Source organism: Crocodylus porosus, unplaced genomic scaffold (genome assembly GCF_001723895.1).
Source record: "Crocodylus porosus isolate Cpor-Errol unplaced genomic scaffold, CroPor_comp1, whole genome shotgun sequence".
NCBI classification, from domain to species: Eukaryota; Metazoa; Chordata; order Crocodylia; family Crocodylidae; genus Crocodylus; species Crocodylus porosus.
The window spans coordinates 12,767,318-12,792,060 of record NW_017728951.1 but is presented as its reverse complement, the minus strand read 5'-3'; the positions used below and the strand labels follow the sequence as shown (position 1 = coordinate 12,792,060).

General features: G+C 40.0%; 1 protein-coding gene across 2 annotated transcripts in view; it reads left to right on the top strand.

Annotated features, from left to right (window-relative positions):
- The window catches only part of SEC23IP (SEC23 interacting protein), a 43,656-nt gene that overhangs the window by 8,252 nt on the left and 10,661 nt on the right, over window positions 1-24,743 (top strand). Inside the window, exons 2-17 of one of the 2 annotated variants that reach the window (XM_019555798.1) lie at window positions 1,792-2,324; window positions 3,224-3,425; window positions 4,978-5,171; window positions 5,971-6,060; window positions 7,742-7,862; window positions 9,197-9,286; window positions 9,822-9,963; window positions 11,668-11,876; window positions 12,880-12,998; window positions 13,702-13,872; window positions 14,389-14,484; window positions 19,099-19,299; window positions 19,993-20,148; window positions 21,713-21,815; window positions 23,024-23,209; window positions 23,894-24,056. In XM_019555798.1, coding sequence (XP_019411343.1) covers window positions 1,792-2,324; window positions 3,224-3,425; window positions 4,978-5,171; window positions 5,971-6,060; window positions 7,742-7,862; window positions 9,197-9,286; window positions 9,822-9,963; window positions 11,668-11,876; window positions 12,880-12,998; window positions 13,702-13,872; window positions 14,389-14,484; window positions 19,099-19,299; window positions 19,993-20,148; window positions 21,713-21,815; window positions 23,024-23,209; window positions 23,894-24,056 — 2,776 coding nt within the window. Of the gene's footprint in view, window positions 1-1,791; window positions 2,325-3,208; window positions 3,426-4,977; window positions 5,172-5,970; window positions 6,061-7,741; window positions 7,863-9,196; window positions 9,287-9,821; window positions 9,964-11,667; window positions 11,877-12,879; window positions 12,999-13,701; window positions 13,873-14,388; window positions 14,485-19,098; window positions 19,300-19,992; window positions 20,149-21,712; window positions 21,816-23,023; window positions 23,210-23,893; window positions 24,057-24,743 lie in introns of both variants that reach the window. The other variant, XM_019555797.1, reaches the window with a different exon arrangement.

Below are 24,743 nucleotides of genomic sequence, written 5' to 3'. Positions count from 1 at the left end.
TAAGCAGAGATGGCCTGTATACTATTTGGAGTTGTTAAAAGCAGGGCAGGTCTTTGGCAGGCCATTCCTGTGAAGTGAAGTGGCTTCTGATGACAAAGATGATGGAAGCAAAGTAGAAGTAATAAGCTTTAGTACTTAGACCAAAGAATGTGTATGGGAGACCCATTCCCAGAAGGCAACACCAGGATGCTGACATGGGCAAAGCTTGTTTGTAAGCATTAGTCCCTTTTTGGAGTACGATTTCAACCTCAGATGAAAGAGCTTCCTCAAATCTACGAGCTTAGTTACCAAAAGTGTCCATTTGTTCTTGTTCCTTGCCATATACACCAGGCTTCTCTGTTAAGAAACACTCACCTGCTTGCTTATTTACAATCACAATGTTTTTGTAATGGTGTAGGGCAGGGGTGTCAAATTCCTCGAGCCCTGTGGATTGGATGAGTATGGTTGGGTGCTGGTCCACAGGCCAGTTTGGGCCTGCAGCCCTGAATCTGCTGAATCTGGAACAGGAGTCGTTTTGGCACAGGTGCCGCACATAGTGTGCATGCATGTGATTTTAGCCTGAGACCCATAGGCAGCACTGCAAGCCAGATGACAGGGCTCTGTGGGCCCTATCTTTGACACTCCTGGCATAGGGAGATTGTATTTTTCACTTTTGTGTTAGGTGCAAGCTATGATGTATGAGATGTCACTTCAGATATGTGCTTTCACTGAGGAAAATGTGTGAACAGCAAGAGCGCTGTCCTTCAAGGAATGATTTCATGTAGCCAATGAAACAAACATTATTGTTTTCAAGGGAAGTGTGGATTTTCAGAAAAACCTTGCATCTATAAAGTTGTCAGTTGAAGAAACTTCCTCTTTCTAGGATTTGGTATTAAACTTTAGTGACCCTGAAGCAGAAAAATAAATGGTGGAGAAAACCACTTCCTGGACTGCTTGGAAGAAAGTTATATACCTGGGATGAGTTCATAGTCTCCAGATTTAGGTTCCAACTCCTGTGCAGTTAACAGCTGTACAACCTGGTGTACAATGCTCATTACAGGGGGATCAGAATTCTTCACAATAGATTGCATGTTTGCTTTGTTTATGCATCCACAAGTACTTTGCAGCCCAACCATGTGTATTCATGCTTTGTGGAAAAGTACAGATGGAGTATGCAAAGTGCAGGAACGCAGGGTAACACCATCAATATTCTGTGGAGAGCTGGGACGTTGGAGGCACAACCAGTTAGTTACACAAGGCACAACAAAATCTAACACATACATAACAATAAAAGATCTGGGACCTGGCTGCTGTAGTTGTTGGCAGAAGTATGGTGTAGTTAGGTGCAACTAAATAGGTCAGTCCTCCACAGGGATTATAATACTTATTCCATATGAGTTTGGGATTTTCTGAAGAGGTGGTGTTAAGTTTAAATGGTCCTTTTCTTGCACAGCATAGGGAAGGGCAAGGAATAAGACAGTGTAAAGAGATTTTAAAACTTTTTATCATATTTTTTTGTATTGTAAAAGTGCCCCCAAAGGGTGACATGATAAATACAGAAGTGAGGAGTTCAGATTTGAGGGTGAAACTCTAGGTCTCATCACTTTCATTGCTATGTCTATGTGCTTTTCTAAATAGACTCCAGAATTTATTCAAACATTTTTGGAGACTCGTCACCTTCTATTTCAGTTCACAGTGTATTTATAATGATTAAGAATCATATTTTCCTCTGTTGTAGCACAGCTTCTAAGGCAAATTGTTAAAATTCCTTGAACACCTCCATTTTAATGAGCTCTTTCTGTTTCATTGCAGATGATTCTGCAGATGTTGGTGAAGAGGACAGCTTTTTGGGTCAGACTTCTGCAAGTCCTAACCCACCGCAGACTTTTAGCTATTTCTCCCAAGTACCTAGCAGTGGGGATCCATTTGGAAGCATTGGGCAGCTACCCTTAACAACTGGGGCACCACCAGTTGGGTCATCAACTTTCTCCAAGCCTCCAGCTTCTCTGCCACTCGTGCCAGGGTCACAGGATGGGCAGAATGCTTTTCCAGCACATGTTCCAAAGTCACAAACATTGTATAATACACCACCTACTGCACAAGTGGGAAACAGTGCTCATCAGGCTCCTCAGCAGAGCTGCCCCCCAACTGCAAGCTTTTCAGCTCCTCCCCATGGAACATCACAGCAAGGATACAACCCGTATCGCCATACCTCCTTGAGCAGTAGAGCTAACCCTTACATAACTCCACCTCAGCTGCAGCAGATGCCAAGTCAGTCAGTTCAACCACCACCGTCTGTACCGCCTGTCCACATGTATCAGACACCTCCGGGGTCATTATCACCGGTATGCAAATGGCCTTTTATTTATTAGTATAAAGGGAGGAGGGGAAAGTTATTCTAATTGATTTTTTTTGCCTAGTCTTGTTAATTTTCTCTCCTTATTTCTGCACATTTTATTCTTTAGCTGAGTAGGAAAATCTTGGCCCCCCCCTTTGAACTTCATCACAGATCTGGGTTTAGTGCTTTGGGAAAGTTCCCTGATGTGTTAAGTGAGCACCTACATCAGCATTTTCTAGGTTTCATTTTGGCAGCTTCCTTTTAAAATCCTGAACTTCTTGGTCCAGAACTCCTGTGAAATGAGTACTGAGTAGCACCTGATGCTTCTCAAACTCAGGCCCTTAATTTGCTGGATTAATGGATACCTTAAGTCTCCCTGTCCAGGTCAGTTTGTAGAGTTGGAGATAGACCATGCATGTTCTTTCAACCAAAGGAATATATGCTGCATACTGACATCAGCTACACTATGTGTTCTGTGTTGTCTGTCTACAAGAGAGCAGTTAATAGAGTAACAGATATTTTACTTAATATGCTGCATGTAACTAATGCACCAGATGCTCAGTTTGAATTTTCAAATGCCAAAATTATTTTAAAATATTTTTTTCAAACTAAGAAAAATAATTAGGCCATAAATTTCAAACTTCAGCTGTTTCAGATATTTCTGTTGAAAGAAAAATTCATATCCTTTTGTTAACCTGCAAAAAGATGCAGGTTTTTTAGAGATTCAGATCCTGTGTATAACACATGGAGACCCATAGGGTACTGTATTGGAAAGAGAGGAACTTGTGAAAATAAGGGTGAGAATATTGTCTGTAATCCAGTATATTTAAGCATCTTTTATTTGAAATATTGAGGTAGTTGAAACATATGTATTAAAACAGATATTTTCAGTTTCCTCAGCCACAGTCAGTACTGCCATCAGCCTCCCAACCTCTACAAAACTCGAGACCTGCAGGTCCCTTGGTGCAGGCACCACCTGTTTTGCTGCAGAACCAGTATGAGCCAGTTCAGCCCCATTGGTTTTACTGCAGGGAAGTGGAAAACAAGCAGATATGGATGCCATTCAGTGTTCTAGATTCTGTAAAGCTGGAGGAAGTCTATAACTCTGGTAGGTTTAGAAATGTGACATCTATTCGTATTTTCTGTATGTTTGTTTTGCTAATCTCGTCCTTGAATGTGAATAATGATGCTGAAGTGCTGTGAAGATGGAGGAGAAATGATGTGAGAATGAGTACTGCTTTGCCACTAGAAAGCCGGCACCACCCTTTACTGATTCTGAGACATGCTCGTCTAAATGTCTGGAACAGAGATCAGGAACTTTTTGGGTGCAGCAGGCTGAATTAACAAAGCTAAGCCTGGAAGTGGATTGCCACTTCACCCCCCTGCTGCATTGCTACCAACATCCCAGCTTTGCAGGCTGGATACTATCACTTGGCAAGCCCACAGGCCACAAGTTGCCAGTGCCTAGTCTAGAATGTTGTTTGCTTGGCACCGGCGCTCTCAGGATTTACAGACCTAATACGTATCTTACCATCCCACAATAACACAGGCCCACACCTGCACCTGTTTGGGATCATGTGCCCTGTGTTTTGCCTCGCATCTTGATTCTTGTGAGCAGGCCTAGTGTCAATTTGTTGAGTTGATCATGGCAAACATAGCTGTTCTTTCAAAGCAGCTGGTGGTTATGCCTGTTTATAGCTAGCTTTTTTCTAATCAATTTTATCAAGTACTGAAAGTAAAAAAACTGGTCAAGTTTTGCAATGTAATTATTCTTGAAGATCTAATGGGAAAAATCTGTAACTGGAATTATAGTAAAGTGTTCCACAATCAATAAAAATCATTTAGAAAGCTGCTATTTCAGTTGATTCTTTGTCCTTGCAAAATGGTTATTAATGACATCATGGAAGTTATTAACTATCAGAGTTTGTGTGCATGTGGAATGGTTCTGCTAAGTACTGGCATGAGTGGAATTAAGTCTCTCCCATACAATCCAGCACTGAAAGTAAATTTTCAGTACTGATTCTGTAGTATGTAAGGGAACTGAATCCTAGAATTGTATGCAAAAATGTTTGGTTTGTATACAAAGTACAGCAGTACAAAGATTTTGTAGGAAACTCAGGGATGAGACGCTACAAAAACTTGCCAACTTGCTGCTCATCTAATGACAGGTTTTCTTATTGTTTCTTCTCATGTCTGTCTCTTCTTTTGTGGTCTGCATTAGTTTTCCTATTTTGGTTCTTCTTTGGCACTTGTGGTGCTGTCCCACTTAGAGACTCCACTCTTTTCAGTATGATGTCGGGCCACTGTTTGGAAACCCTGTCTTTGAGGCAGTTGACCACATGGGTCATCATGATGTTTTTTTCACTTTGCTCTCAGTATGACGATTTTCATAATGGAACAGAGTGGAGTTCCTGGGGAAAGTGGCATGAAACTGTAGTCAAAAGGATCTTTTTCCAAAGATAAATGTTTGAGTAGCATTCTGTCTCCATCAGCAAAAGCAAATTCCTCCAAGTTGTCACTCTGAAAACACATTCATTTTTCAAATAAAAGTGTGGAGCTGTACACAGCTAAGGTTCTGAACACCCTTCATAGCTTAGGTTACTCACCTAATGGGTTAATGCAAAAGCATGTTGTAACAAAGCCTGAATTTTGTATTATAGTCCAGCCAGACCCTGAGAGTGTTATTTTGAGCACGGATGGGGGGCGCTATGATGTATACCTGTATGACAGAATGAGGAAAGCTGTGTATTGGGAAGAAGAGCCTTCGGAAGTGAGACGATGTACATGGTTTTATAAAGGAGACAAAGATAGCAGATTCGTCCCATATGAGGAAGACTTCAGCGAGAAGCTAGAGGTCAGCATTACTTTTAAATAAACCTAAATAAGGTTGATGTGGTCATTTTGTACGGTTCTGATTTTTTTTTTAATGGACTATTTTTCATCAGATATTCTTGTAATGCATTGAATGGAGTGTTTTTGATTTATTTGCCTTGACCCCTTGTACTATTGACTTAAAACAAGAGTGTCAAGCATATGGCTTGCAAGCTGGATTCAGCTTGCAGAACTGTTCCATGCAGCCTGCCAGTAGTCCAACGGGCTGCTAGGAGTTGCGGGGAGTGGACTATTGCAGAATTCTGGCCGTGTCCATTGCGGTCCATGGCCCATTGGTGGCAGGGCCTCAGCTTCGTGCTGCCACACCAACACGGCTCTGCTGTAGTTGCTGTTGGCCGGAAGTCTGGATCTGACCTGGGCCCTGGGGTGAGTTTCACGCCTCTGGCTTAAAATATGCTTGTTCAGTTTCTCATGTAATAACTGGAGCCACTCTGTAGTACTGTATATACCAGTCATTTTCTTTCTTATGAATAAAGCTGTGCAAGCTGTTTCCTAGTAGAGGCAACCCCCCACTTAGCAGTCTTAATTGTTTCCTAAAAACCAAGTGTTAAGTGAAACCAAAAATTTTTGACGACCCAAGATGTTGACTGCGAGCGTTATAATGAAACTCACTGAGTGCTAAGTAGAAGCAGATATCGATCCTGAATGAGTGCTATAGCAGCATTAAGCGGGGGTTGCCTGTATAGGATAACTTTGGCCTGACGTGTTACATATTAGGTTAAAAAGACACACTAGTTTTTCATAACTCTCTACTCTCACAGGCAGAATATAAAAAAGCGCTAACTACGAATCAATGGCACCGGCGACTTGAATTTCCTAATGGGGAAACGATTATTATGCACAATCCTAAGGTAATGTTAATTATTCTGTTTTTGATCCTTTCAAGATAAAATGTAGTTGAGTGTGTGTATGTATATTCAAACATAACCTGAATGTCAACCTAGGGTATAGATTGCTATTGACACAAGCATCTAGTGATGCTTGTATAAGCTGTTACAGTGCAAATGTTTACATGTTGCACAAATGGTACAAGAATAGAAAAGCCGCTGCAGCTTTAACCCTGTTGCTTTCAGGGTTATTGTCACAGGGATTTAAATGCATCACTACAGGAGCATGCAGTCTAGTAGCTATATTGTAACAGTTGGTGGACTTACATTTGTCCATAGCCTTAGTCTCACTAGGAACTTTAAAAAATGTACCTACCCATTGCTTCTGTATATTCAAACAATAAAGCTTATAAATGAATAAGCTCTCCTTGCCCTAGCAATATACCAGATACAATAAAAGGCCTGATATAAGTGAAAGGGCTTGCAGACTTTTGGGAATATGGAGCAATTTCTAAAGTTAAAGGCCTTTTGCTGTGAATACCCTCTGACAATTCCCTAGTTTACCTTTAGAGCTTCCAGCTCAGTTGACATTGGCTGCTGTGCTACCATGTAAGGGTAGATGAAGTGATAGGTTTTTGTGGGGAGTGGGAGGGGAGCAGTGGAAATCAGTGTGATCATCTAATTTGAAATACTGCATAATAATAGGCCAAGGCTATCCAGCTGGTGGGTGTGGTCCCAGGTTCCCAATCCAGGAGCTTTTTCTTTCGCTACTCCAGCTGAAAGCCATGGGGTAGGGCAGAGCAAGACAGCTGCAGAAGCCAGTGGCTGGGGATTTAGGAAGACTTGGAGAACCCTCTGTGGTTTGGGAATACAGGCAGAGTGCAGTGGGAGGGCCCGCTGTGGGGCAGGCGGCCATGCAATGCATTATATAGGGAACAAGGGCATGGGAACAGTGGGGTGCAGGTGGTCCATGCCAGATCTGAATGGCCAGAAGCACCCAGAGCTGTATAAGTTGAATGGCTCTGACATAGGATGTGAAATTTCATCCCATTAATCTTTTAGGCAGGCCACACTCAAATCAGTTTAAGCTGTGTGTCTTGAAAACTGTAAGTTAAATTGCAGTGACCAAGCAAAGGTTGTGCAGCTTACATATAATGTGCTTCTTGCTGGAAACTCTTATGTTGGCAGGTTGCTGTTTTCTGCAATAACTGAAGTTTCTGTACTGACTTCAGATTGTCACATGTGAAAAAGTGCATCACAGTGTTGGCTCTCTGAGGTCAAAAGAGCTGATGGACTATTTTTCTTTCAAGAGACCAACTTTATGACAATCTGCTTAGGTATAAGGGTTGAAAAATGTGGGCTATGGGTATCATTCTCCCCCAGGGACACCAGTAAGATTACAAATCAGTTAAGCAGGCCAACCTCCCAAGTAGAGGGAACCAAAGTATCTTTTTCCAGATCATTTATGCTCCCCCTAAATAACCAAGAATTAATTGCATCTTGTATTTTGGCTATCTAGCCACTCTCACAGTAAATGGTCTTATTCCCATGCTTATGTATGAGTTTGTGGCAGACTATATTTTAGTGTCTGTCATAAGACTTAAATGCAGTAAATGATGAGACACATTAAACTGCACAGTATTTTCAGGTAAACAGGCTAGAAAATGAGTTTTCCTTGTTTAAAGTTGAATATATTTTGCTTCAGGTAATAGTTCAGTTCCAACCTTCCTTGGTACCAGATGAGTGGGGGACCACACAAGATGGTCAGACAAGACCAAGGGTGGTAAAACGTGGCATTGATGATGATCATGATGAAGTTCCTGATGGTATGTGAATAGCAGAAGGACCTGCAGGCTCTCTTGGTCAGCTGATTTGTCTGAATCTCTTCATTCCCCCCCACCCCCCGCATGCAGTTTGTAAATATGGTTGATCAAAGCTTTGCAAAACAATTGTCGTCTTATTAACATATTTGTTTCATGCATGGTAGTTGCTGGAGGACACCACTCTTCTAGCCACGTTTTACTAGTAGAACTGTCATGAGTACTCATGGAGAGCACTAGTTTCTTTATAAGGGCAATTTGTTGTTCTTCGTGCCAAATAAATGTTTTGGTTTCACAGTTAATTCTGTTTCCCAAAGCTGGAACTTCATGGATTCTTTTTTGCTCACTATATCTCACGACTTTGAAAAGTTAACATTAATACTTTAGGGTTTTCTGCTAATTAATATAATCCGTTTGATAGAACAATTAATAATGTTAGTTCAGTGCAAACTGAAGAAATGTTAGACTGTTTCACTTAAAACTACAGTTTCTGGAGTATCTGGACTACAAAGATCTAGCTGTTTCCTCCGTGTGAGGTGCCTGAATGGGGCAGGGGGCAGGGTGCGCATGTGTGTTTGTGTTGCCTTGAACTTGCATGGTGCTTCTGTGGGCAGGCTGTCTGAGATGTATATATGCTTTATAACTTAATATTCTGACTTGTATGTGAAAAAGAAAGGTGACCAATGAAATTGGTATTTAATGCCACTGTATTTAATGCCACAGCAGCTAATAGATAGAGCTCTACCTAAGTTGCAGCAAATGAAAGGCTTTTTTGCAGGCCAGTTGCAGTGCATGGAGCCAATTTTTCCTTCCTTTTTGTGGCAAACCTGCCCCTTGTTTCTGATTGGTTCAGGAGCCCTGGTGGCCCCACAGCGGGCAGCCTTCTCAGCCAGTCAGCAGCCAGGGGGGCAGCTGCCTTCTTGGCTGCTTCCATTTGCATCGATGCTCCTCCCACTCCATCCAGTGGGCTGCAAGGCTAGGCTGCAATGACCACGAGGACCACTGGTTCTCAGTGGAGAGCCAGCGTTTTATTTTTAGTAAGTTTTTTTGTTTTTGATTTCATGCATTTCTTGGAGTCTACCCAATTTCTTAGTTTCTGGAAAAAAGCAAATTATGTAGGCCTGTACTAATAGAGGTAGAAAACTTGAGAGTTAATTTTTCTTTAACTACAGGTATAGATTTAATCATGATATTGGAGAGAGAATGTTCTTCCTTATAAAAGAAAACTTTCAGGCCTAATTTTATTCCAGTTCTGAATCCCTAAATGCTTGCTACATTATAAGTTGCATCCTTGAGATAAATTAACAGTATCAATGTACTGGTATTTTCTCTTTCTATAGGAGAGATGTCTCAGATTGACCATTTAGTGTTTATGGTTCATGGGATAGGTCCTGTGTGTGACTTAAGATTTAGAAGCATTGTTGAATGTGGTAAGTTGCTCATCATACTTTCAATTCTTTACTCTTGGGTTGCCTTCTTTCTTGAATAGCTTTAAATAATATTTCATAAATAACATGAAAGCATTCTATACCACCTTAAAGGACTCAATAAAGAGAATTTTTGCAGTGTTAACTATTTTTAAAAGTTTACTGACAAATTATTGAGTTTTTAGTAGATATCAATTCCTCAACACTGAGCTCACAGATTTTCTATAAATTCAGGTGTAACTTGAAATGTGAAAACTTGTATTTATTCTAAACAAAAACAAATCCCAAGCAAACTCTCTATAAGACCATATTTGACCATGAAGTTTGTTCTGGGAGAAGCCATATACAATTTTGACTGGGATACTTCAATTTTCTGACGTTTTTCTTCTATCTGTTTAAGTAGTTTTTTTATCGTTTAAATGGACAAAGAGGATTTAAATGTTCAATGCAGTTGAGAAACATATTTGGATATTGCTTGTTATGTTTGTTATTTGAATAACATATATCCATTATTTTGTCCCTATCACCCTCCCTTAAGTTGATGACTTCAGAACAGTGTCTCTGAAGCTGTTGCAGACCCATTTTAAGAAGTCTGTAGAGGAATTTAAAGTGAGCAGAGTTGAATTCCTCCCAGTTCACTGGCATAGTGCTCTACATGGGGATGCGACAGGTGTAGACAGGTCTGTATACCAAGCAATATTTAGTAATATGCAACTGTGCCTTTACATATTAAACTGCCTAATTCTTACATTGTAGAGTTAAACAGAGGGAAAGGAAAAATCACTCACACCTTAAAGACAAAGTGGAAAAATGTATGGTCTTGTAATGTATTATAAAAGGCCAATTGCCAAAGTAGGTGAAAGAGTCCGATTATGAATCTAAATATTGAAGAACAGAGTGAAGTTGAACATATGGTATTTTTTTTCTGCTTTTTTCATAGGCTAAATATTGTTTAAGAATTTCACAAACAGGATTTCTTTCCTTCAAGATATATACAGATAGTATATTAAAATTGATTCTTTTAAAAATTAATCTTAATTTTTCCCTTTCCATTAAAATTGTATTTCTCTCTTCAGTCCTTTTATTTGAATATGTGTACAGTATGGTATGTGTTAGTATGTCTGTGTATCTTAGTTCAAAGTGCTTTTCTGTAAATACAAGAAGAATTGCTTGTTTTTTTATCATGCCTGATCTCTAGAATAGTGCTTTATCTCCTTTTAACAATTTTTGTTTTTTAAAATTTCTTCCATAGACCTAATTGAAACACACATTATCTTAAGTGGGCCACCCTTTGATTTTTTGTAAAAGCCAGAAAAGCAGTGGTCAAAACTCAGTTAATACCACAATGGTCAAAACTCTCTAACCTTGTTCTAGTGTAAGACCTGGGTTACAGCCTCTTTGTGATCTCTGTGCTTCTTCACAGCCTGTCAGCTTTTTTGGCTTACCCAAACTACCTTGGAGGTTTTTAGGCCTCCTTTGATCCAGGCACAACTTCTAGCCTGGGTGGAGTCAGCTATGGTTATCTTGACTCTACTGAAGCAGCGTACTGGCAGTAGGCTCTAGTATGGAGTGGGCAATTATATTGGGTGGAGGGCTGCTTACTGAGTTTTGGCAAGCCATTGAGGGCTGCATGACAGGCAGCCGGGCAGATGTATATTAATTTTCTAAATTTTTTAGGGATCTAGCAAGCTGGATAGAGTGGCCTGGCGGGCCACATCCTGCCTGCAGGCCACATTTTACCCACCCTTGCTCTAGTACAACACTGAAAAGGGAAACAGTGTCTCATGTAAAAATCCTAAAAACTACTGGAAGTATTTTTACAGTTCAATACATACCCTTTCTACAGCTGAATGCAATTAATGGGGACTAGTGTGCATCATCTCTTCAAATATTTTCATGTTAGCTTTTTCTTTTGTAGTTTCTCAGATCCTATCTTCTTGTCTGTCCCTACCTCTTTGCTGTGTTCTTTTCCCTTCTTATCCATTGCTGGTTGTCAAAGAGTTGTGGTTTCTTCCCTTCCTATTGTTATATGTTGTTTCTCCCATTCCACCCTGTTCCTGTCATGGGAAAAGGACAGGACTCCAGTGAAGTAGCATCTCAGTCATTCCGTTAAGGCTAGAAATAACTTAAGTGATTATATTAGTTCCTTAATTTAAATGTATACTGGCAGTTAAAAAGGGCAATGATGCCAATGTATGAGTATGTAATGAGGCAAAAAAAATTATTTTTTTGTTTGAAGCAGGGGGAGAACATAATTCCTGTTCAGGCTGCCTAGAATGGATTGTCGGATGTTTAAACACTCACAATTACAGAAAATGGAACTTCCAATATTTTCTTTAGATTTCTTTTAAATTATTTTATCTCCAACATTTTTGAATTTCCAGGAATATTAAGAAAATCACTTTGCCAAGCATTGGACGTCTGCGCCACTTCACCAATGAGACCTTGCTTGATATACTGTTTTACAACAGCCCCACCTACTGTCAGACAATTGTGGATAAAGTTGGAATGGAAATGAATAACCTGTATTCACTTTTCATGAGTCGCAACCCAGATTTTAAAGGTGGAGTCTCTGTTGCTGGGCACAGTTTAGGTCAGTAGTTCTCAAACTTGTTATACCAGGACTCATTTGTAAACATAGATGGCCAGTCCCAACCCAGTGCCACTCATTCTTGACCACTGTCCCCTACCCCTAAACCCCCTGTGTGCGGGGCAGGGAGTGGATGTATGTGTGGGGGGGCCCCAAACAGGCCCTTGGAGGCTGGAACTCTGCCAGCCTGCAAGGGAAAACCCACAGAATCCATTTTAAAAGTTTGTTGATCCACTTGTTAAGTTTGTTTCTGACCCTTTCATATATTCTTGTAACCTACTTTTGGGTTGCGGCCCATGGGTTAAGAAACGCTCTTTTATGTATCTGATCGAAATAAAATAGCATTCCTGGGACAAGAAAAATGCAAAGTCTGTTAAAAGTAGGAAAAGGCTCATCTGGTAGATAGATGGTAATAGTGCCCTGGAAGTTGCTAGCTTAAAATGCAAAAGGCTGATAAGTAGTTTATTCTACTTAAAATTTTGAGGCAGTATGATCTAGGGATTGGAACATGATACTGAATGCCACAAAATTTGGGTTCTAATCCAGGGTAAAAAAGTGACTTGGTATGTGTGGCCTGCATTAATTATAATTTCCATCAGCATTCCCTTTGGTAAAAGAGAAATAATATTTGCTTGTCTAATAAGCAGTATGAAGTTCTGGCAATGAGAACCTCTAGTTTCAGGTTCTAGAAAGTGGACACAGCCTGGGCTGGTGAAAAAATGTGTTTTTGGCTATTTTACTTATTCAAGTGAAATAAACTTAAGCAAAGAAGTCAATAAATCACATCCTCTCTGTCAAGAATTCTCAACTGTATGTAAATTTAATATCTGAACCTCAAAGCCCTTATTTCATAGGAATACTTTTCCTAGTTAACCCCCCCCCCACCACCTTACTTACGTTCACGTTCTCCAGTTCAGCAACTAGCCCTTGTGGTTACTAGTAAGATATTGGATCAGGAAAAACCTGAATACTTTACTCAGTTTTGTTTCTTATTTTGTATTTCCAGGTTCTTTAATTCTGTTTGACATACTGTCCAACCAGAAAGACTTGGCTTCATCAGGAAGCTCTGGCTATCTCTCTGCTGTAAATGGGGTTGTGAAAGATGTTGCTGTTTCTGAAAAGCAGGTATGCTTTGCATGTCTCAATTTTTAGGTAGATTAATTTTGTTTTTAGTAGGTGTTTGCCAAACTGTCAGAACCGTTGTGACCAGTTAAATGCTACACATGATGCATTAGTAAGTTTTAACAGACTACTTAAGTAGATTATTTGTGTTTCTGTGGTCTGTAAGTTAAAAGGAAGAGTGAATGTATGAGCTTAAAGAGGCCAGAGTCTCAGCAGGAACCATTGTACCCACTGGTTTTGAGTATCATGCTAGGTTCCAGACATTGTTAATCAATATTGGCCCTTCCATATGGTGTAGGACAAAGAATCCCCAAGTTTGTTCCCTCATCTGTAGAAGAAAGGTAAAGATATGTGTTATCTTTCATCACTGTTGTTGTATAAAAGTGATGAAAGATACACATCTTGTTTCATTTCTCAGATTTGAAATTGATGAAACAATCAAACAACAATTTGCCGCTGCCCCCCTAAACGCACACAATTTTACCTCGGTGGGAGTGCATCCTTGTGTACATCATGGATATATAAAAACCATTGTCAGCTTTAGTAGTTGTTGTTTAGCTTAGTTCAGTATTAGCTGAAAAGTTTGTTGTTTGTATGTGCCATTAAAACTTCACATGTGATGATTAATGGTCTTAGATGTTAACAGTACTGTTTTTCATTTCTTCTGTCTGACAACCTGGTTATGCTCCTTTGATCTTCTCTTAAGATAACAGAAGATACCAGTTCGTTGGGTACTTCAGTTACTCCCTCTAGTGATGAGTCCTATGAACCTAGCATGGATGATGAAGTTCCAACCTTGCAGAAGACTCTGGAAATGCTCAGTCTTACCGAATACATCAGTGTATTTGAAAAAGAGAGAATTGATATGGAATCTCTGGTACAACCAGTATTTTCAGCTATAATTGTGGAATGGACAAATGTTTGCTTTAAAGTTTTGTGTCATGGAAGTAGTTAACTTATATGCAAAAAATCCCAACTTCAGTTAGACACGACATTAAGATGAAATATATTTTATGGCTCCATGACTCCTTACGTCGGGTAGATTTTGTTGTCCCATTTTTGCACGTATTTAACTACCCTATATATATATGCTTGATCTTTTAGAGCAGGGGTAGGCAAAATGTAGCCCACAGACTGGATGTGGCCCACCAGGCTATTCTATCTGGCCCGTGGGACCCCTAAAAAAAATTTAGAAAATTAATATATATTTGCCCCTGGCCGCCCATCATGTGACCCTCAATGGCGTGCCAAAACTCAGTAAGTGGCCCTCCGTCTAATATAGTTGCCCGCCCCGTTTTAGTTATGTAACATTGTAAAATAATCCTGCTTTCTTAGATTTCTTAACTTATTTTTAAGTTGTATTTTTTGTAATAAATGCTGTCTTTTATTTTAGCTGATGTGTACAGTTGATGACCTGAAGGAAATGGGAATACCTCTTGGACCAAGAAAGAAAATTGCTAATTTTGTAAAAGACAGAGCAGCTGAACAGGTAAATGTTCACATAAGCTATTTATGCTGGGTTCTCATTACCACTCACTGGGTTCATCTACACGTGAGCTTTTACTGTGTAGTTGACTAAGTAGCTCCACAGTAAAGCACTACTGTCTACATGAGCACTGGTATTAGGGTGCAGTAAATTAACTCCTCCTTAAAATAGTACTGTTGAGGACAGTACTATTTTACATTGCAGTGCAGTAAATGACTGCGCGTATGTGTGAACAGACTGGGACAGCAACACTTTCAGTTGGGATGGAGAAGCCCTGGGCTGACAGCAGGCTCGGGGGGGTCAGCTACATGGCTCCATACTCTTGTGCTCCAGCCAACTCCTCCACCACCCGCTGCTGATGTCTGGAGCTTGGGGCTGACCCTCTCAGCCTCCTGCCAGCCCAGGGCTGCTCTGTCCCAGTTCAAAGTGCTGCTGTTTCAGGCGCACGTGTAGATGCTGTGCCAGGAGCAATGTACTCCTGTGGAAACTGCTCTGGAGTTTCTTGTGTTGCATTAATTGCAGGTGCACCTATATTTTTTCTGTTTATATTAACTCACTTTTTGGTGCTATGTAATAGCCCAAATTATTTCAGTCCTTTTATATCTAACATGCTTATTGCTGTCACATCCAAGCACAGGTTAGTTTGATATTGGATTGTTTAAAGTATCAGATACTTTGAAGCTACTGTCACCCCCGCCCCCCACCAGCCAAAAGGATTGGTTTTTGTATGCATAACAATACAGAAAATTCAAAATATGGTTACATTGCAATTCAAAGCCATTTTCTTGTCCCTTGGACCAGGAATACCTTGTTAAATATGTTATCTATCATTAAATTGCTGCAGCATATGTTCAGACATGGAAACCAACTATAAAGTTGTTTGAAAACAGCTCGTGCTAAGCATGTTCCAAGACCAAGGCCCATACTGGGCAAAGATGCTGGTGAAACCTGCCATAAAGCTGACTTAGGACAGCCTACCTGAATAAGACGTAGTAGCCATTACACTCTGTCCCCCTGACTCTGTTTCAGGTCACAGTGAACCACAACATCAAATACATTTCAACTTCCTCTTCATTCCTAAAGCTGAGTAGCACCTTTCTGTCCTGTTTCCAATTATTTCTGTTTATTCACCAGCCTTTAATGTCTGGCAAATGTCACCAAATGCCTATGTAGATGAGAGGCTCTGTTGTCCCCTTTCTTGGCCTGTTGCATGCAACTGGTGTGGCCCTGCCCTCCCTGGGGTGGAGCCAGACCTGGCAGCCCAGTTCCTTGTCTACATGCACATTTTTGGAGGGTCCCAAGACTCATGACAAGACATGCAGTTCCAGTTACGAGTGGGGGCTAATTAGCATATGTTTAGTGGGGCATATCTGGAGTTCACACACATACTGAGTAGTGCTGAGCTCTGGGGTAATCCTGGCTTGAAATGCTGTTGACTTTGCCGGGGCCCAGCCCAAAAAACTATATCCCATACCATGAGCTTTTTGCCTTTAAACTAAATGCACGTGTGCAAATCAGTATGGGTACCTTTATTTCAAACCCACATATTTCAAAGTCAGCACTTTCTGGTCCCCTGGATTTTGAATTAAATGAGGTTTTCAAGTATAAAGTCTTTTTTGGCAACTTTTGGAGAAGCATACAGTATTTCTTTATAAAGAATTTTCTGCCCAACTGTTGAAAATTGTGTCAAGAACCCTGGGGGATTTTACTAACAACGAGCCTTTCACTGTGATGTTAACATGATATAAGATGATCTTTGCTATATAACTGCTTAATTTGAAAAAAGTTGGTCATATTACTTTTGTATGTGTGTGTGTTTGTGTGTTTATGTATAAAAAAAAATCTAACTTCGTCAGGTATACTAGCTTCCCTTCTTTCCTAATATACTTTTAGCTAGGCAAGGTTAAACCAAACTATGTGTTTTATATTGTCAGAATAGCATACAAAATCCAATAGTCATTACAGCTCTTTTTTTTTTTCAAATGCCTAGCTGCAATTCAATGGACCTCAGATTCTGAAGTTACTTGTTTACTTCAGAATATTTTGCCCGACCTATTTTATTTTATGCACTGAATTACTATCAAATAACGTGCATCGAAGTGAACAGTGCTGGTGGGCAGATCATATTGCCCCATTATGAATAGTTTCTTTCCCATGCCCTAATCACTACATTCCTTACTAGATAAAATCAGCTTTGACCTTAGTTCCTCCTATCCTGATGGGGGAAGCAAAAATTGATGGGATACAAAATGCATCAATTTGGCTTTGAACAGGAGCTTTAATCATATCTGCTGTGATTGAGCATGTGGAGAAATGAGGAGGTAAATGCAGCCGGGTCTTAAGTGACTTAAGACAAGTTTACTGTGCTGCTGAAGCAGTGTGACCGAACTCAGAATGACCCCAAGCACGTGCGACCTGTTTTTGCTTGTATGCTTCAAACCTGCAAATGCCCGGGTGAAGTTATTCCAGGTGTTGCTCAGCAGTTGATGTCATGTAGACCTAAAGGGAATGACACCCCAGACCTAAAGTGAAAAAATGTGACTGGGTGTTTATATTGTCTGAGAATTTTAACAAAAGTTTTCCTTGAATTTTTTCGAGTTTTAGCAAAAACTGACTTTTTCATAAATGTTGACAGACTCACTTTTATGAAAATTTGTGAAAGCTTTCATTGTAACCAGTTGCTGCTGATTTAAAAAGTACCACCGTCAGCAAATCCAGAAGCACTGAAGGCTCTGATAAAATGTTGAGGTAGTGAATCGTTCAGGAAGGGTGCAAATGTACAATGTACAGCCATACTCTTTGGGATTGTTACACCAGTATATGTGTTTGTATGTCCACTCTATCTCAGAGGGAGCTTTTTGCTTAGTACAAACTCTCTCGCATTGTAATAGTGCCTACTGCAGCAGCCAGCTACATTGGGAGAAGTGATCAGCTGCCTACTCAAGGCTCTCGTGACGCTTGCATCAGAGTACAAAGCTGAAATGAACTGGTGTTAAGGTGTTGCGCTTCTGTGTCCGAAGTATGGTGTTCCCCCTCAGCAGAAGACACAGTCTCCTGCTATTGATCCTATCTAAGGCTATTATAATTTTTTTGTGTGGTTTGAGTCTAAATTTCAGATCCTTACTCATTTAGGAGCTTGGAAACAAGAAGGTGCAAAATATATATTTGAAAATAGATAGGGATGTTATTTAGAGTTATCATATTTCCAGTTCCAAAAAAGAGGACACCTTGCATCAATGGGGCACTGATCATACTCGCCCTGCTCCTTTACCTGTGGCAGGTTAGGGTATTATGCTTTGTACTTTTGGACAGGGTGGATTGTGTAGTTTTAATAATAGATCAGAAAAGTATCTGTATGGGATAGTTTGGGTAGGGATGTTCCTGTGTCAGGCAGGGACTAGATACCCTCCAGAGGGCCTTCCTTCCAACTCTGCTTTTCTATGATCCTGTGATTGTTTAAAGCCCAGAAATTTTGTTTTAACAGTGAAACTTACTTTGTTATATTACTGTTGATCAGCACACTGCACTGATGTGTTGGCATGGATTAATGCTGATGTAGAGAGATTAAAATAGCAACAAAGCAGATCTGTTTTATAGGGAACACTGTAGGCCACTGAACAAAAACTGGAAATTATCTTTAGAGACTATATTGATTGGAGCTAGATTTGAGTACGACTTAGCTTTGTTTTTGTGTCGCAGTCAGTCCTCTGACATACCCCGGTATCTTTTGACCTTGAGTTTGTGCCCTTTAATTTATTTTATGCGCTGAATTACTATCAAATAACATGTATCGAAGTGAACAGTGCTGGTGGGCAGATCATATTGCCCCATTATGAATAGTTTTTGAAATACCATTTAACCTAATTAATTGAAATCCATTTTAATTAGTTACTTATAAAAAGGTATTTCTTTTCAACTGCAGATTCAGATTACTTTCTTCTTTAAATTGGTGATTTAACTCTTAACACTAGAGCTTGGTGTTCAGTGTTAAAATCACTTAATAGCAGAATACTCTAAAACAGCTACCAACTATTCTAGGTAGGTCATGAATTCTTGTATACACAGATAATTCCTAGTATACTCGGTCTGACTCGTAACACAATGAAGATGCAGACAGTCTTGGATGGTTTTAAGTCTGCTGAAACATCAGGATTTTTTCTCTATCCCTCCTACTCTGTAGTCAGGTACTAATAATTTCTGTGCTTTTTCCAGAGAATAAAGAAAGCTAATTTTAACTTCACTATAAACAATACTAGTTGTTAATAATAATGAATGGAAGAATGCTTTCTGGCTGTCTTCTGTTAGTAATCAAACTTAACATTGGTGTTACCACATCTAGTTACCAATCAGTCATTATCATCTGGTAAAAATCAAAGAATGTGGTGCTTGCTGTTTCAGCAATGCAGTTTAGCTTTTTTGTCTTTTATATTTAATCCTTTATTTGACTTCCTGAAAGTTTTCCTGCTTCACGTGCCACAAATCCTTGATTTTAGATTTCCATAATTATGTTTACCAATTCAGGATTTGGGGGAGGGAGTGTGTGGTGGGGAGGGTGGAGAACAGCATATTCCTGATAGCTCTAGTAAATCAGTTTAAATCAAAGCTTTGTTTTAATAGGAACAGAAAAAGGCAATATCAGAAAAAAAAGCAATCATGCAAGCTCAAGAAACTGCTCAGAAGGCAAAAGAAGCAGTTTCTTCGGTCTCCTCTACAGAATCTGGAAGACTACAGGAGCAGTCAAAGAGAAAACTTCCTGTGGGTGCCTCTGTTTCTTCTGTGAACATTGATTATGAGTATTTTGAAGTTGGTACTGGCCAGGTAAGATTGTATCACTTCAAATGATTGGTTTAGAACAGTCTTTTATGTGTTTTCTTAAGGCTGCTTTAGTATCCCATTTATAGTCAGGCATAGAACTTCAGTATCTGTCAGTGTGCAGGTAGGTTGGGGAGGGTTGGCTAACGTAACCTGGGCTTTTCTTTTCAGCAGTGAAGCCATCACAATTCATTTTTTCCTCTTCAGCAGCCCAGTAAACCATGTTTAAACCATGTTACTAAATCATGGTCTCCTACATTAAGAACATACTATGGCTGCATTGTTGAGTGGTCAGTTAGGTTTTCATAGATTGTAGGGGCTAGAAGGGACCTTGTAGATCATTAGGCCCAGTCCCCCTGCACTAGGTTTTCTTTGGATACTTGCATATTTCATTTCTTTGTAACTGTAGATCTAAAATGTGAATAGCTCATTGAACTATTCCTTTTTTTTTTTTTTTAAAGCACTGATACCTCCTCTTAGTTTGGCTTAAATGCAGTAAACAAGTGTGAGTTTAAGGTGTCTTTGTGAGTGTTCACTTTATAAACAGTGTCGACAGATCATGTCTTCTGCACTGGAGTGTGCTTGTGGATTATTAGCCTACTAAGTCAAATATGATTTTTTTTCTAGTTAGGTTTAAAGTTAATTGCCTGCCAAGTCTGAGAAACCATTTATTTTATTTCATTACTTTGTGCCTGTTAGGTGTCCGTTGTTCACAATACTCTAGATTTCGAACCAGATATTTTCTTTGCCTTTGGTTCTCCAATTGGTGTGTTCCTCACTGTGCGAGGAGTAGAGAAGATTGATGAAAACTACAGACTTCCTACCTGTAAGGGATTCTTCAATATTTACCATCCAGTAAGTGAAGAGTGCTTCTGAGATTGAATTTCAATTAACATAGAGAGAAGGAAGGTGGAAAGAACTACATTTATCATCTAATAAGTTTAAAAAAATAAGGAGTGTTACAGATTGTTCAGAGAAATGGTGGCTTTAGGGAAGGTGTGCATTTAATAAATAGTAAGCCTGACTATCAAGCCCAACTGCCAAAGCCCTAGTTCATTTTCTGGAGTCTAAACAGTAAACTTTAGTGATTGCTTTTTTGTCATGGTGTTCTCTGCCTTTTTGAATGCCTCAGCCATGGTGCTCTTTGGGTACAGACAGAAGTCACAATTTTTACCTGATCTGGCCACTGAATGCAGTTTATAGCCATGACCAATCACAAGCACACAGCTGCAGACAGCTTCAAAAATGGCCAATTGGGTAAAAATCTGACCCCTCATTGTATGCGGGATCAGATGAAGAGGTCTCAAAACAGAGCCTCTTCTGTAACTTGTCTGCCAGCCTCGAGCTGTTTTCAGAATGGGACGGGGGGAAGGGAGCAGAGGGATTTTTGTCTGGAGGTTTTTCAGCCCTCACTGGAAGGTGGGGTGGGTGTACTGGAGCCCTCTCCAGGTGTGGGGGGCTCCAGTTCACCCAACCCACCTTCCAATGCTGGCTGGGGAGCCCTTAGAACGAGCTCCCTCTGCTTCCTTTCCCCCCTCCCATTATGAGAACTTTGCAGCCTAGCTTTGAGCAGAGACTATTGCTCGGGGAAACCAGCTGCAGGCTTGCAACCATTGCTACATTCCCCTCCCCTCTGGAACCAACAGCGAGCTTCTGTTTGTTCCAGGAGATCGCTGTAATTCAGAATGTTTCCTGCGAAGTGTTCTTGGTTACAGCGGGGAGCTGCACTTCTGTCTGCACCCAATACATTACTGGTACAAACCAGTCAGTTGTATGTGTTCTTTGAAACAAGAGATGCACTAGTTGTCCTATTCTGCCCCATCTTGCTTTCGTGCATAGTTTAGCACAGTTGCTTCCAACCTCGGGTCCCACCTCAAATCAGCGTTGTGCAGAGTCTGCCCCTCACTCTGCCTCTCCTGCCTGCAGGGCTTTCCCAGTGAACTGTCCATGCGGCTCTCACCACTGCTCCCCCCCCCCCGTGATCCCGGCCCAGCCTGGGCTCTTCTGACACCACCAGGCATGAGTGAATCAGGGGTAGGGGTTGCAACCTGGATTTATGGTCACAGCAAAAAAAGGTTGGGAACCACTGGTTTAGCACAATGACTACTGGTGTGCTAATTCTGTAGTGAAGGATACTCTGTGCCCATAATGCATTATTTTGCTCTCTTCTGTTGTTATATTCCTTTCTTAGAGTATCTGAATTTAGAATGAAAACTTACTGATTCATGAACCAGCAGCAACTTTGTAATTTAACTGTACATTAGTGAGCTAAGTATGAAACTGAAGTAGAACAGAATTCACAAATTTTTATCTTTGCTAATAGTTAACAGGTTGGGTTTTTTTATACTGACATTTAACTAAAATTTTGAGTACATTTACAATTTTTTATCTTTGATTCTGATTTTCCTTTTGTTTACAGCTTGACCCAGTAGCTTACAGGTTAGAACCTATGATTATTCCACACTCGGATGTAAAACCAGTTCTCATTCCACATCACAAAGGCAGAAAAAGACTTCATCTTGGTAAATAAAAAAAAAAAAAAAGTCCAGATTACCTGCCTACCTACCTATATATGTTTTCTATAATTTTCTAATGTAACAAATGCTTTAGGCCACTTCCGAAAGGACTGGTGATATTTTGGGGGGCTGCGAAGGTGGAGATGCACACCGGGGGAGTGCCTAATTTGACATTCTTCTGAAGATGCGTAATTGCAAAGGGCAGGTTCTGATTATTCTGAAATTACACCTATTTAAAGAGTCTCAAGCATCCATAATCACTAATATTTTTTGAAAACCTGAAAATTGGAACCAGGACTCTGTCTTCCTGGGCAAGTACTCTAGTCATTAAAACACTATAGAACAGGTGTGGGCAAAATGCGGCCTGCGGGTCAGATGTGGCCTGCCAGACCATTCTGTCCAGCCTGTGGGGCCCCTAAAAAAATTAGAAAATTAATATTTATTTGCCCCTGGCTGCCTGTCATGTGGCCCTCGATGGCTTGCCATAAAAAGTGGCCCTCTGTCCAAAATAATTGCCTGCCCCTGATATAGAAGCTGGGCAGCAACATCACCTCCTTCCTTCTCTTCTTTCCCTGGTGACTGCTGAATGACAGCTTACATGTTGTACAAAGCCCAGTCCTGTTGATGAGTTTTAGGCATGAGTTCTGAGCCTGCCTATCATATTGGCCCTCTCTGAGGTCTTAGGCGTTGTTCTGTCTAGTTCTTGGTGCCAGTGGGTTTGGGTGGGAATTAGCTGCTCAGACTAGAACAGCTCTATGCTTGTGTAGAACTGATGCTACAGGCATGTAGGGAGCTTTCAGGCTACATTAGGGAGGCACACATTGAGACTTTAAGTGGCTGGAGACCACGATTTGGATCACAACTTCGGACTTAAACTCTTGCACATTCAAACTTTTTATATTACAAATGCAAGAGTTAGAAGCAAACTGGGGAAGAAGTCTCCCTTCTTTGGTTCTCAACTCTTAATAGAACTTAGCACATACTTCTCTTTAACTTTTTATTTAGAAAAATTATAAGTGGCAAAAGAATGATTTCATGGAGAGAATATTTTCCAATTTCTTTTAAATGGTAAAAGATTATATTGACAGCGTGATGGGCATATATCTGCCAGAAACATGGGTGTCTTTGGACAGTAGAGGGATTTTTTGTATTTGAAACTTTTTTGTTTTTAGCAGGGCACTAACTAAATCTTTTTGGTACGGTCATCTTTTTAGAGCTGAAAGACTCTCTTTCTCGAATGGGAGCTGATCTGAAACAAGGCTTTATTAGTTCATTGAAGAGTGCCTGGCAGACACTTAATGATTTTGCTCGTGCTCACACCTCCTCAACTCAGCTGCAAGCAGAACTGGAGAAAGTAGCTAATCAGATTAAAGAAGAAGAAGAAAAACAAGTGGTAGAAGGTAGGCTGGCATTCCACTAGTGTGCTGTTAGCTTATTAATATCAAACAGTTGTTAAACGGTTAAACGTTATGTCCTTGAGTTATATCCCGATCTTGTTAGGGAAACCTAACTTTTCATGTTTGCTATGGTATTTCCTTGTCCTATACATATATTTAACACTTTACACTAAAAGCCTTTTCTGATGGATCTTCCCAGCTGTAGTCTAAACAAAATGAACACAAACAAGTATTTCACATCTAGAGAGTTTCTGCTTTTTTGATTAGGACAAAAATTAAGTATTGGGTATATGTGCAGAAACAGAGATGAATACTGTAGGAGTATTACTTAGACAGAGATGTTAGTCTTTTGAGAGACAAAGAGCTTGTTTCCTGCCTGCTGTGACTTGTGTGGCAGGTATTCATTTACCAGTGTGTATTGAGTTTATATCTGTGCAGAATGAGCAAACAGTTCCTTAGTTTCATGTAGGCAAAACTGATGATGGTCATTACTGCTGGGGGACACAGACTGCAATAATTTGTTTTTTCAGGTATATATACTCTGTGGACTTAATCTCAATATCATTCCATATGGACATTGATCTGTTTGCTGCTTGATTGCGATAATTGTTGATAGCGAAAGAACTGAGCAGTCAGGCATGATTGTCCTTGTGACCAGCTGAAATGTTACTACTTCTTGAATTGTAGTTGAAAAGATCACCGAAAGTCCAGAACTTTTGAAGGATGAGGATTTATCTGTGAAGGTTGGAATGCTAAATGGAGGACGCCGTATTGATTATGTTTTGCAAGAAAAACCAATAGAAAGCTTCAATGAATACCTTTTTGCTCTACAGAGTCACCTGTGTTATTGGTAAGAATTAAATATTCACTTCCACATATCCACAAAAATTGCTTTCCTAGTGCAATTACAGTTTTAATTCTTTAATACGTTCTGTTCCGAGTATTTTTAATAACAAAATCTTGTAGGATCCCCAAAATACCATGCACATACACTTCATTTCTCATTATCTTTTGACGGAAATATATTTTGCCTGTTGTTCTTCAGAATGGGGCTTAGTGAAGTGTTATAAAGAACATATTAGGTGCAAGCTAGAAACAATAGCAAGCAGAAAATAAGTAATTTATATTGCTAGTTCATGTCAGAACTGAGGTAAAACTGGGTTATCTTTGACACAGCACTGTACTATGAAGTGTCCTGAAAGTGAATGTTCCAGTGGCTATGATGGTAGCCTAGAACTTGGGAGGCCATTTGTGTGATCTTGAGCAAGCCCTGAAGCCCAGTTCTTTTTTTTTTTAAATGAAAACCAAAGGGACTCTTGAAATGTGTTTAAGTGATATAGGATCTAAGCCTTTTTGAAAATATTACCCTTAGTCTCGCCACCTTAATTTCTTGTGCTGAAAAACCATTTTCCTGCCACCCAAAGGTGTTAGGAGGATAAGGAGATTGAATATTATCCAGTGATCAGGGTTACAGTAATTGGGACCATATATAAATGTCTAAAGCAAATAACAAATATGTGATGTAGGTCAAGTGTCC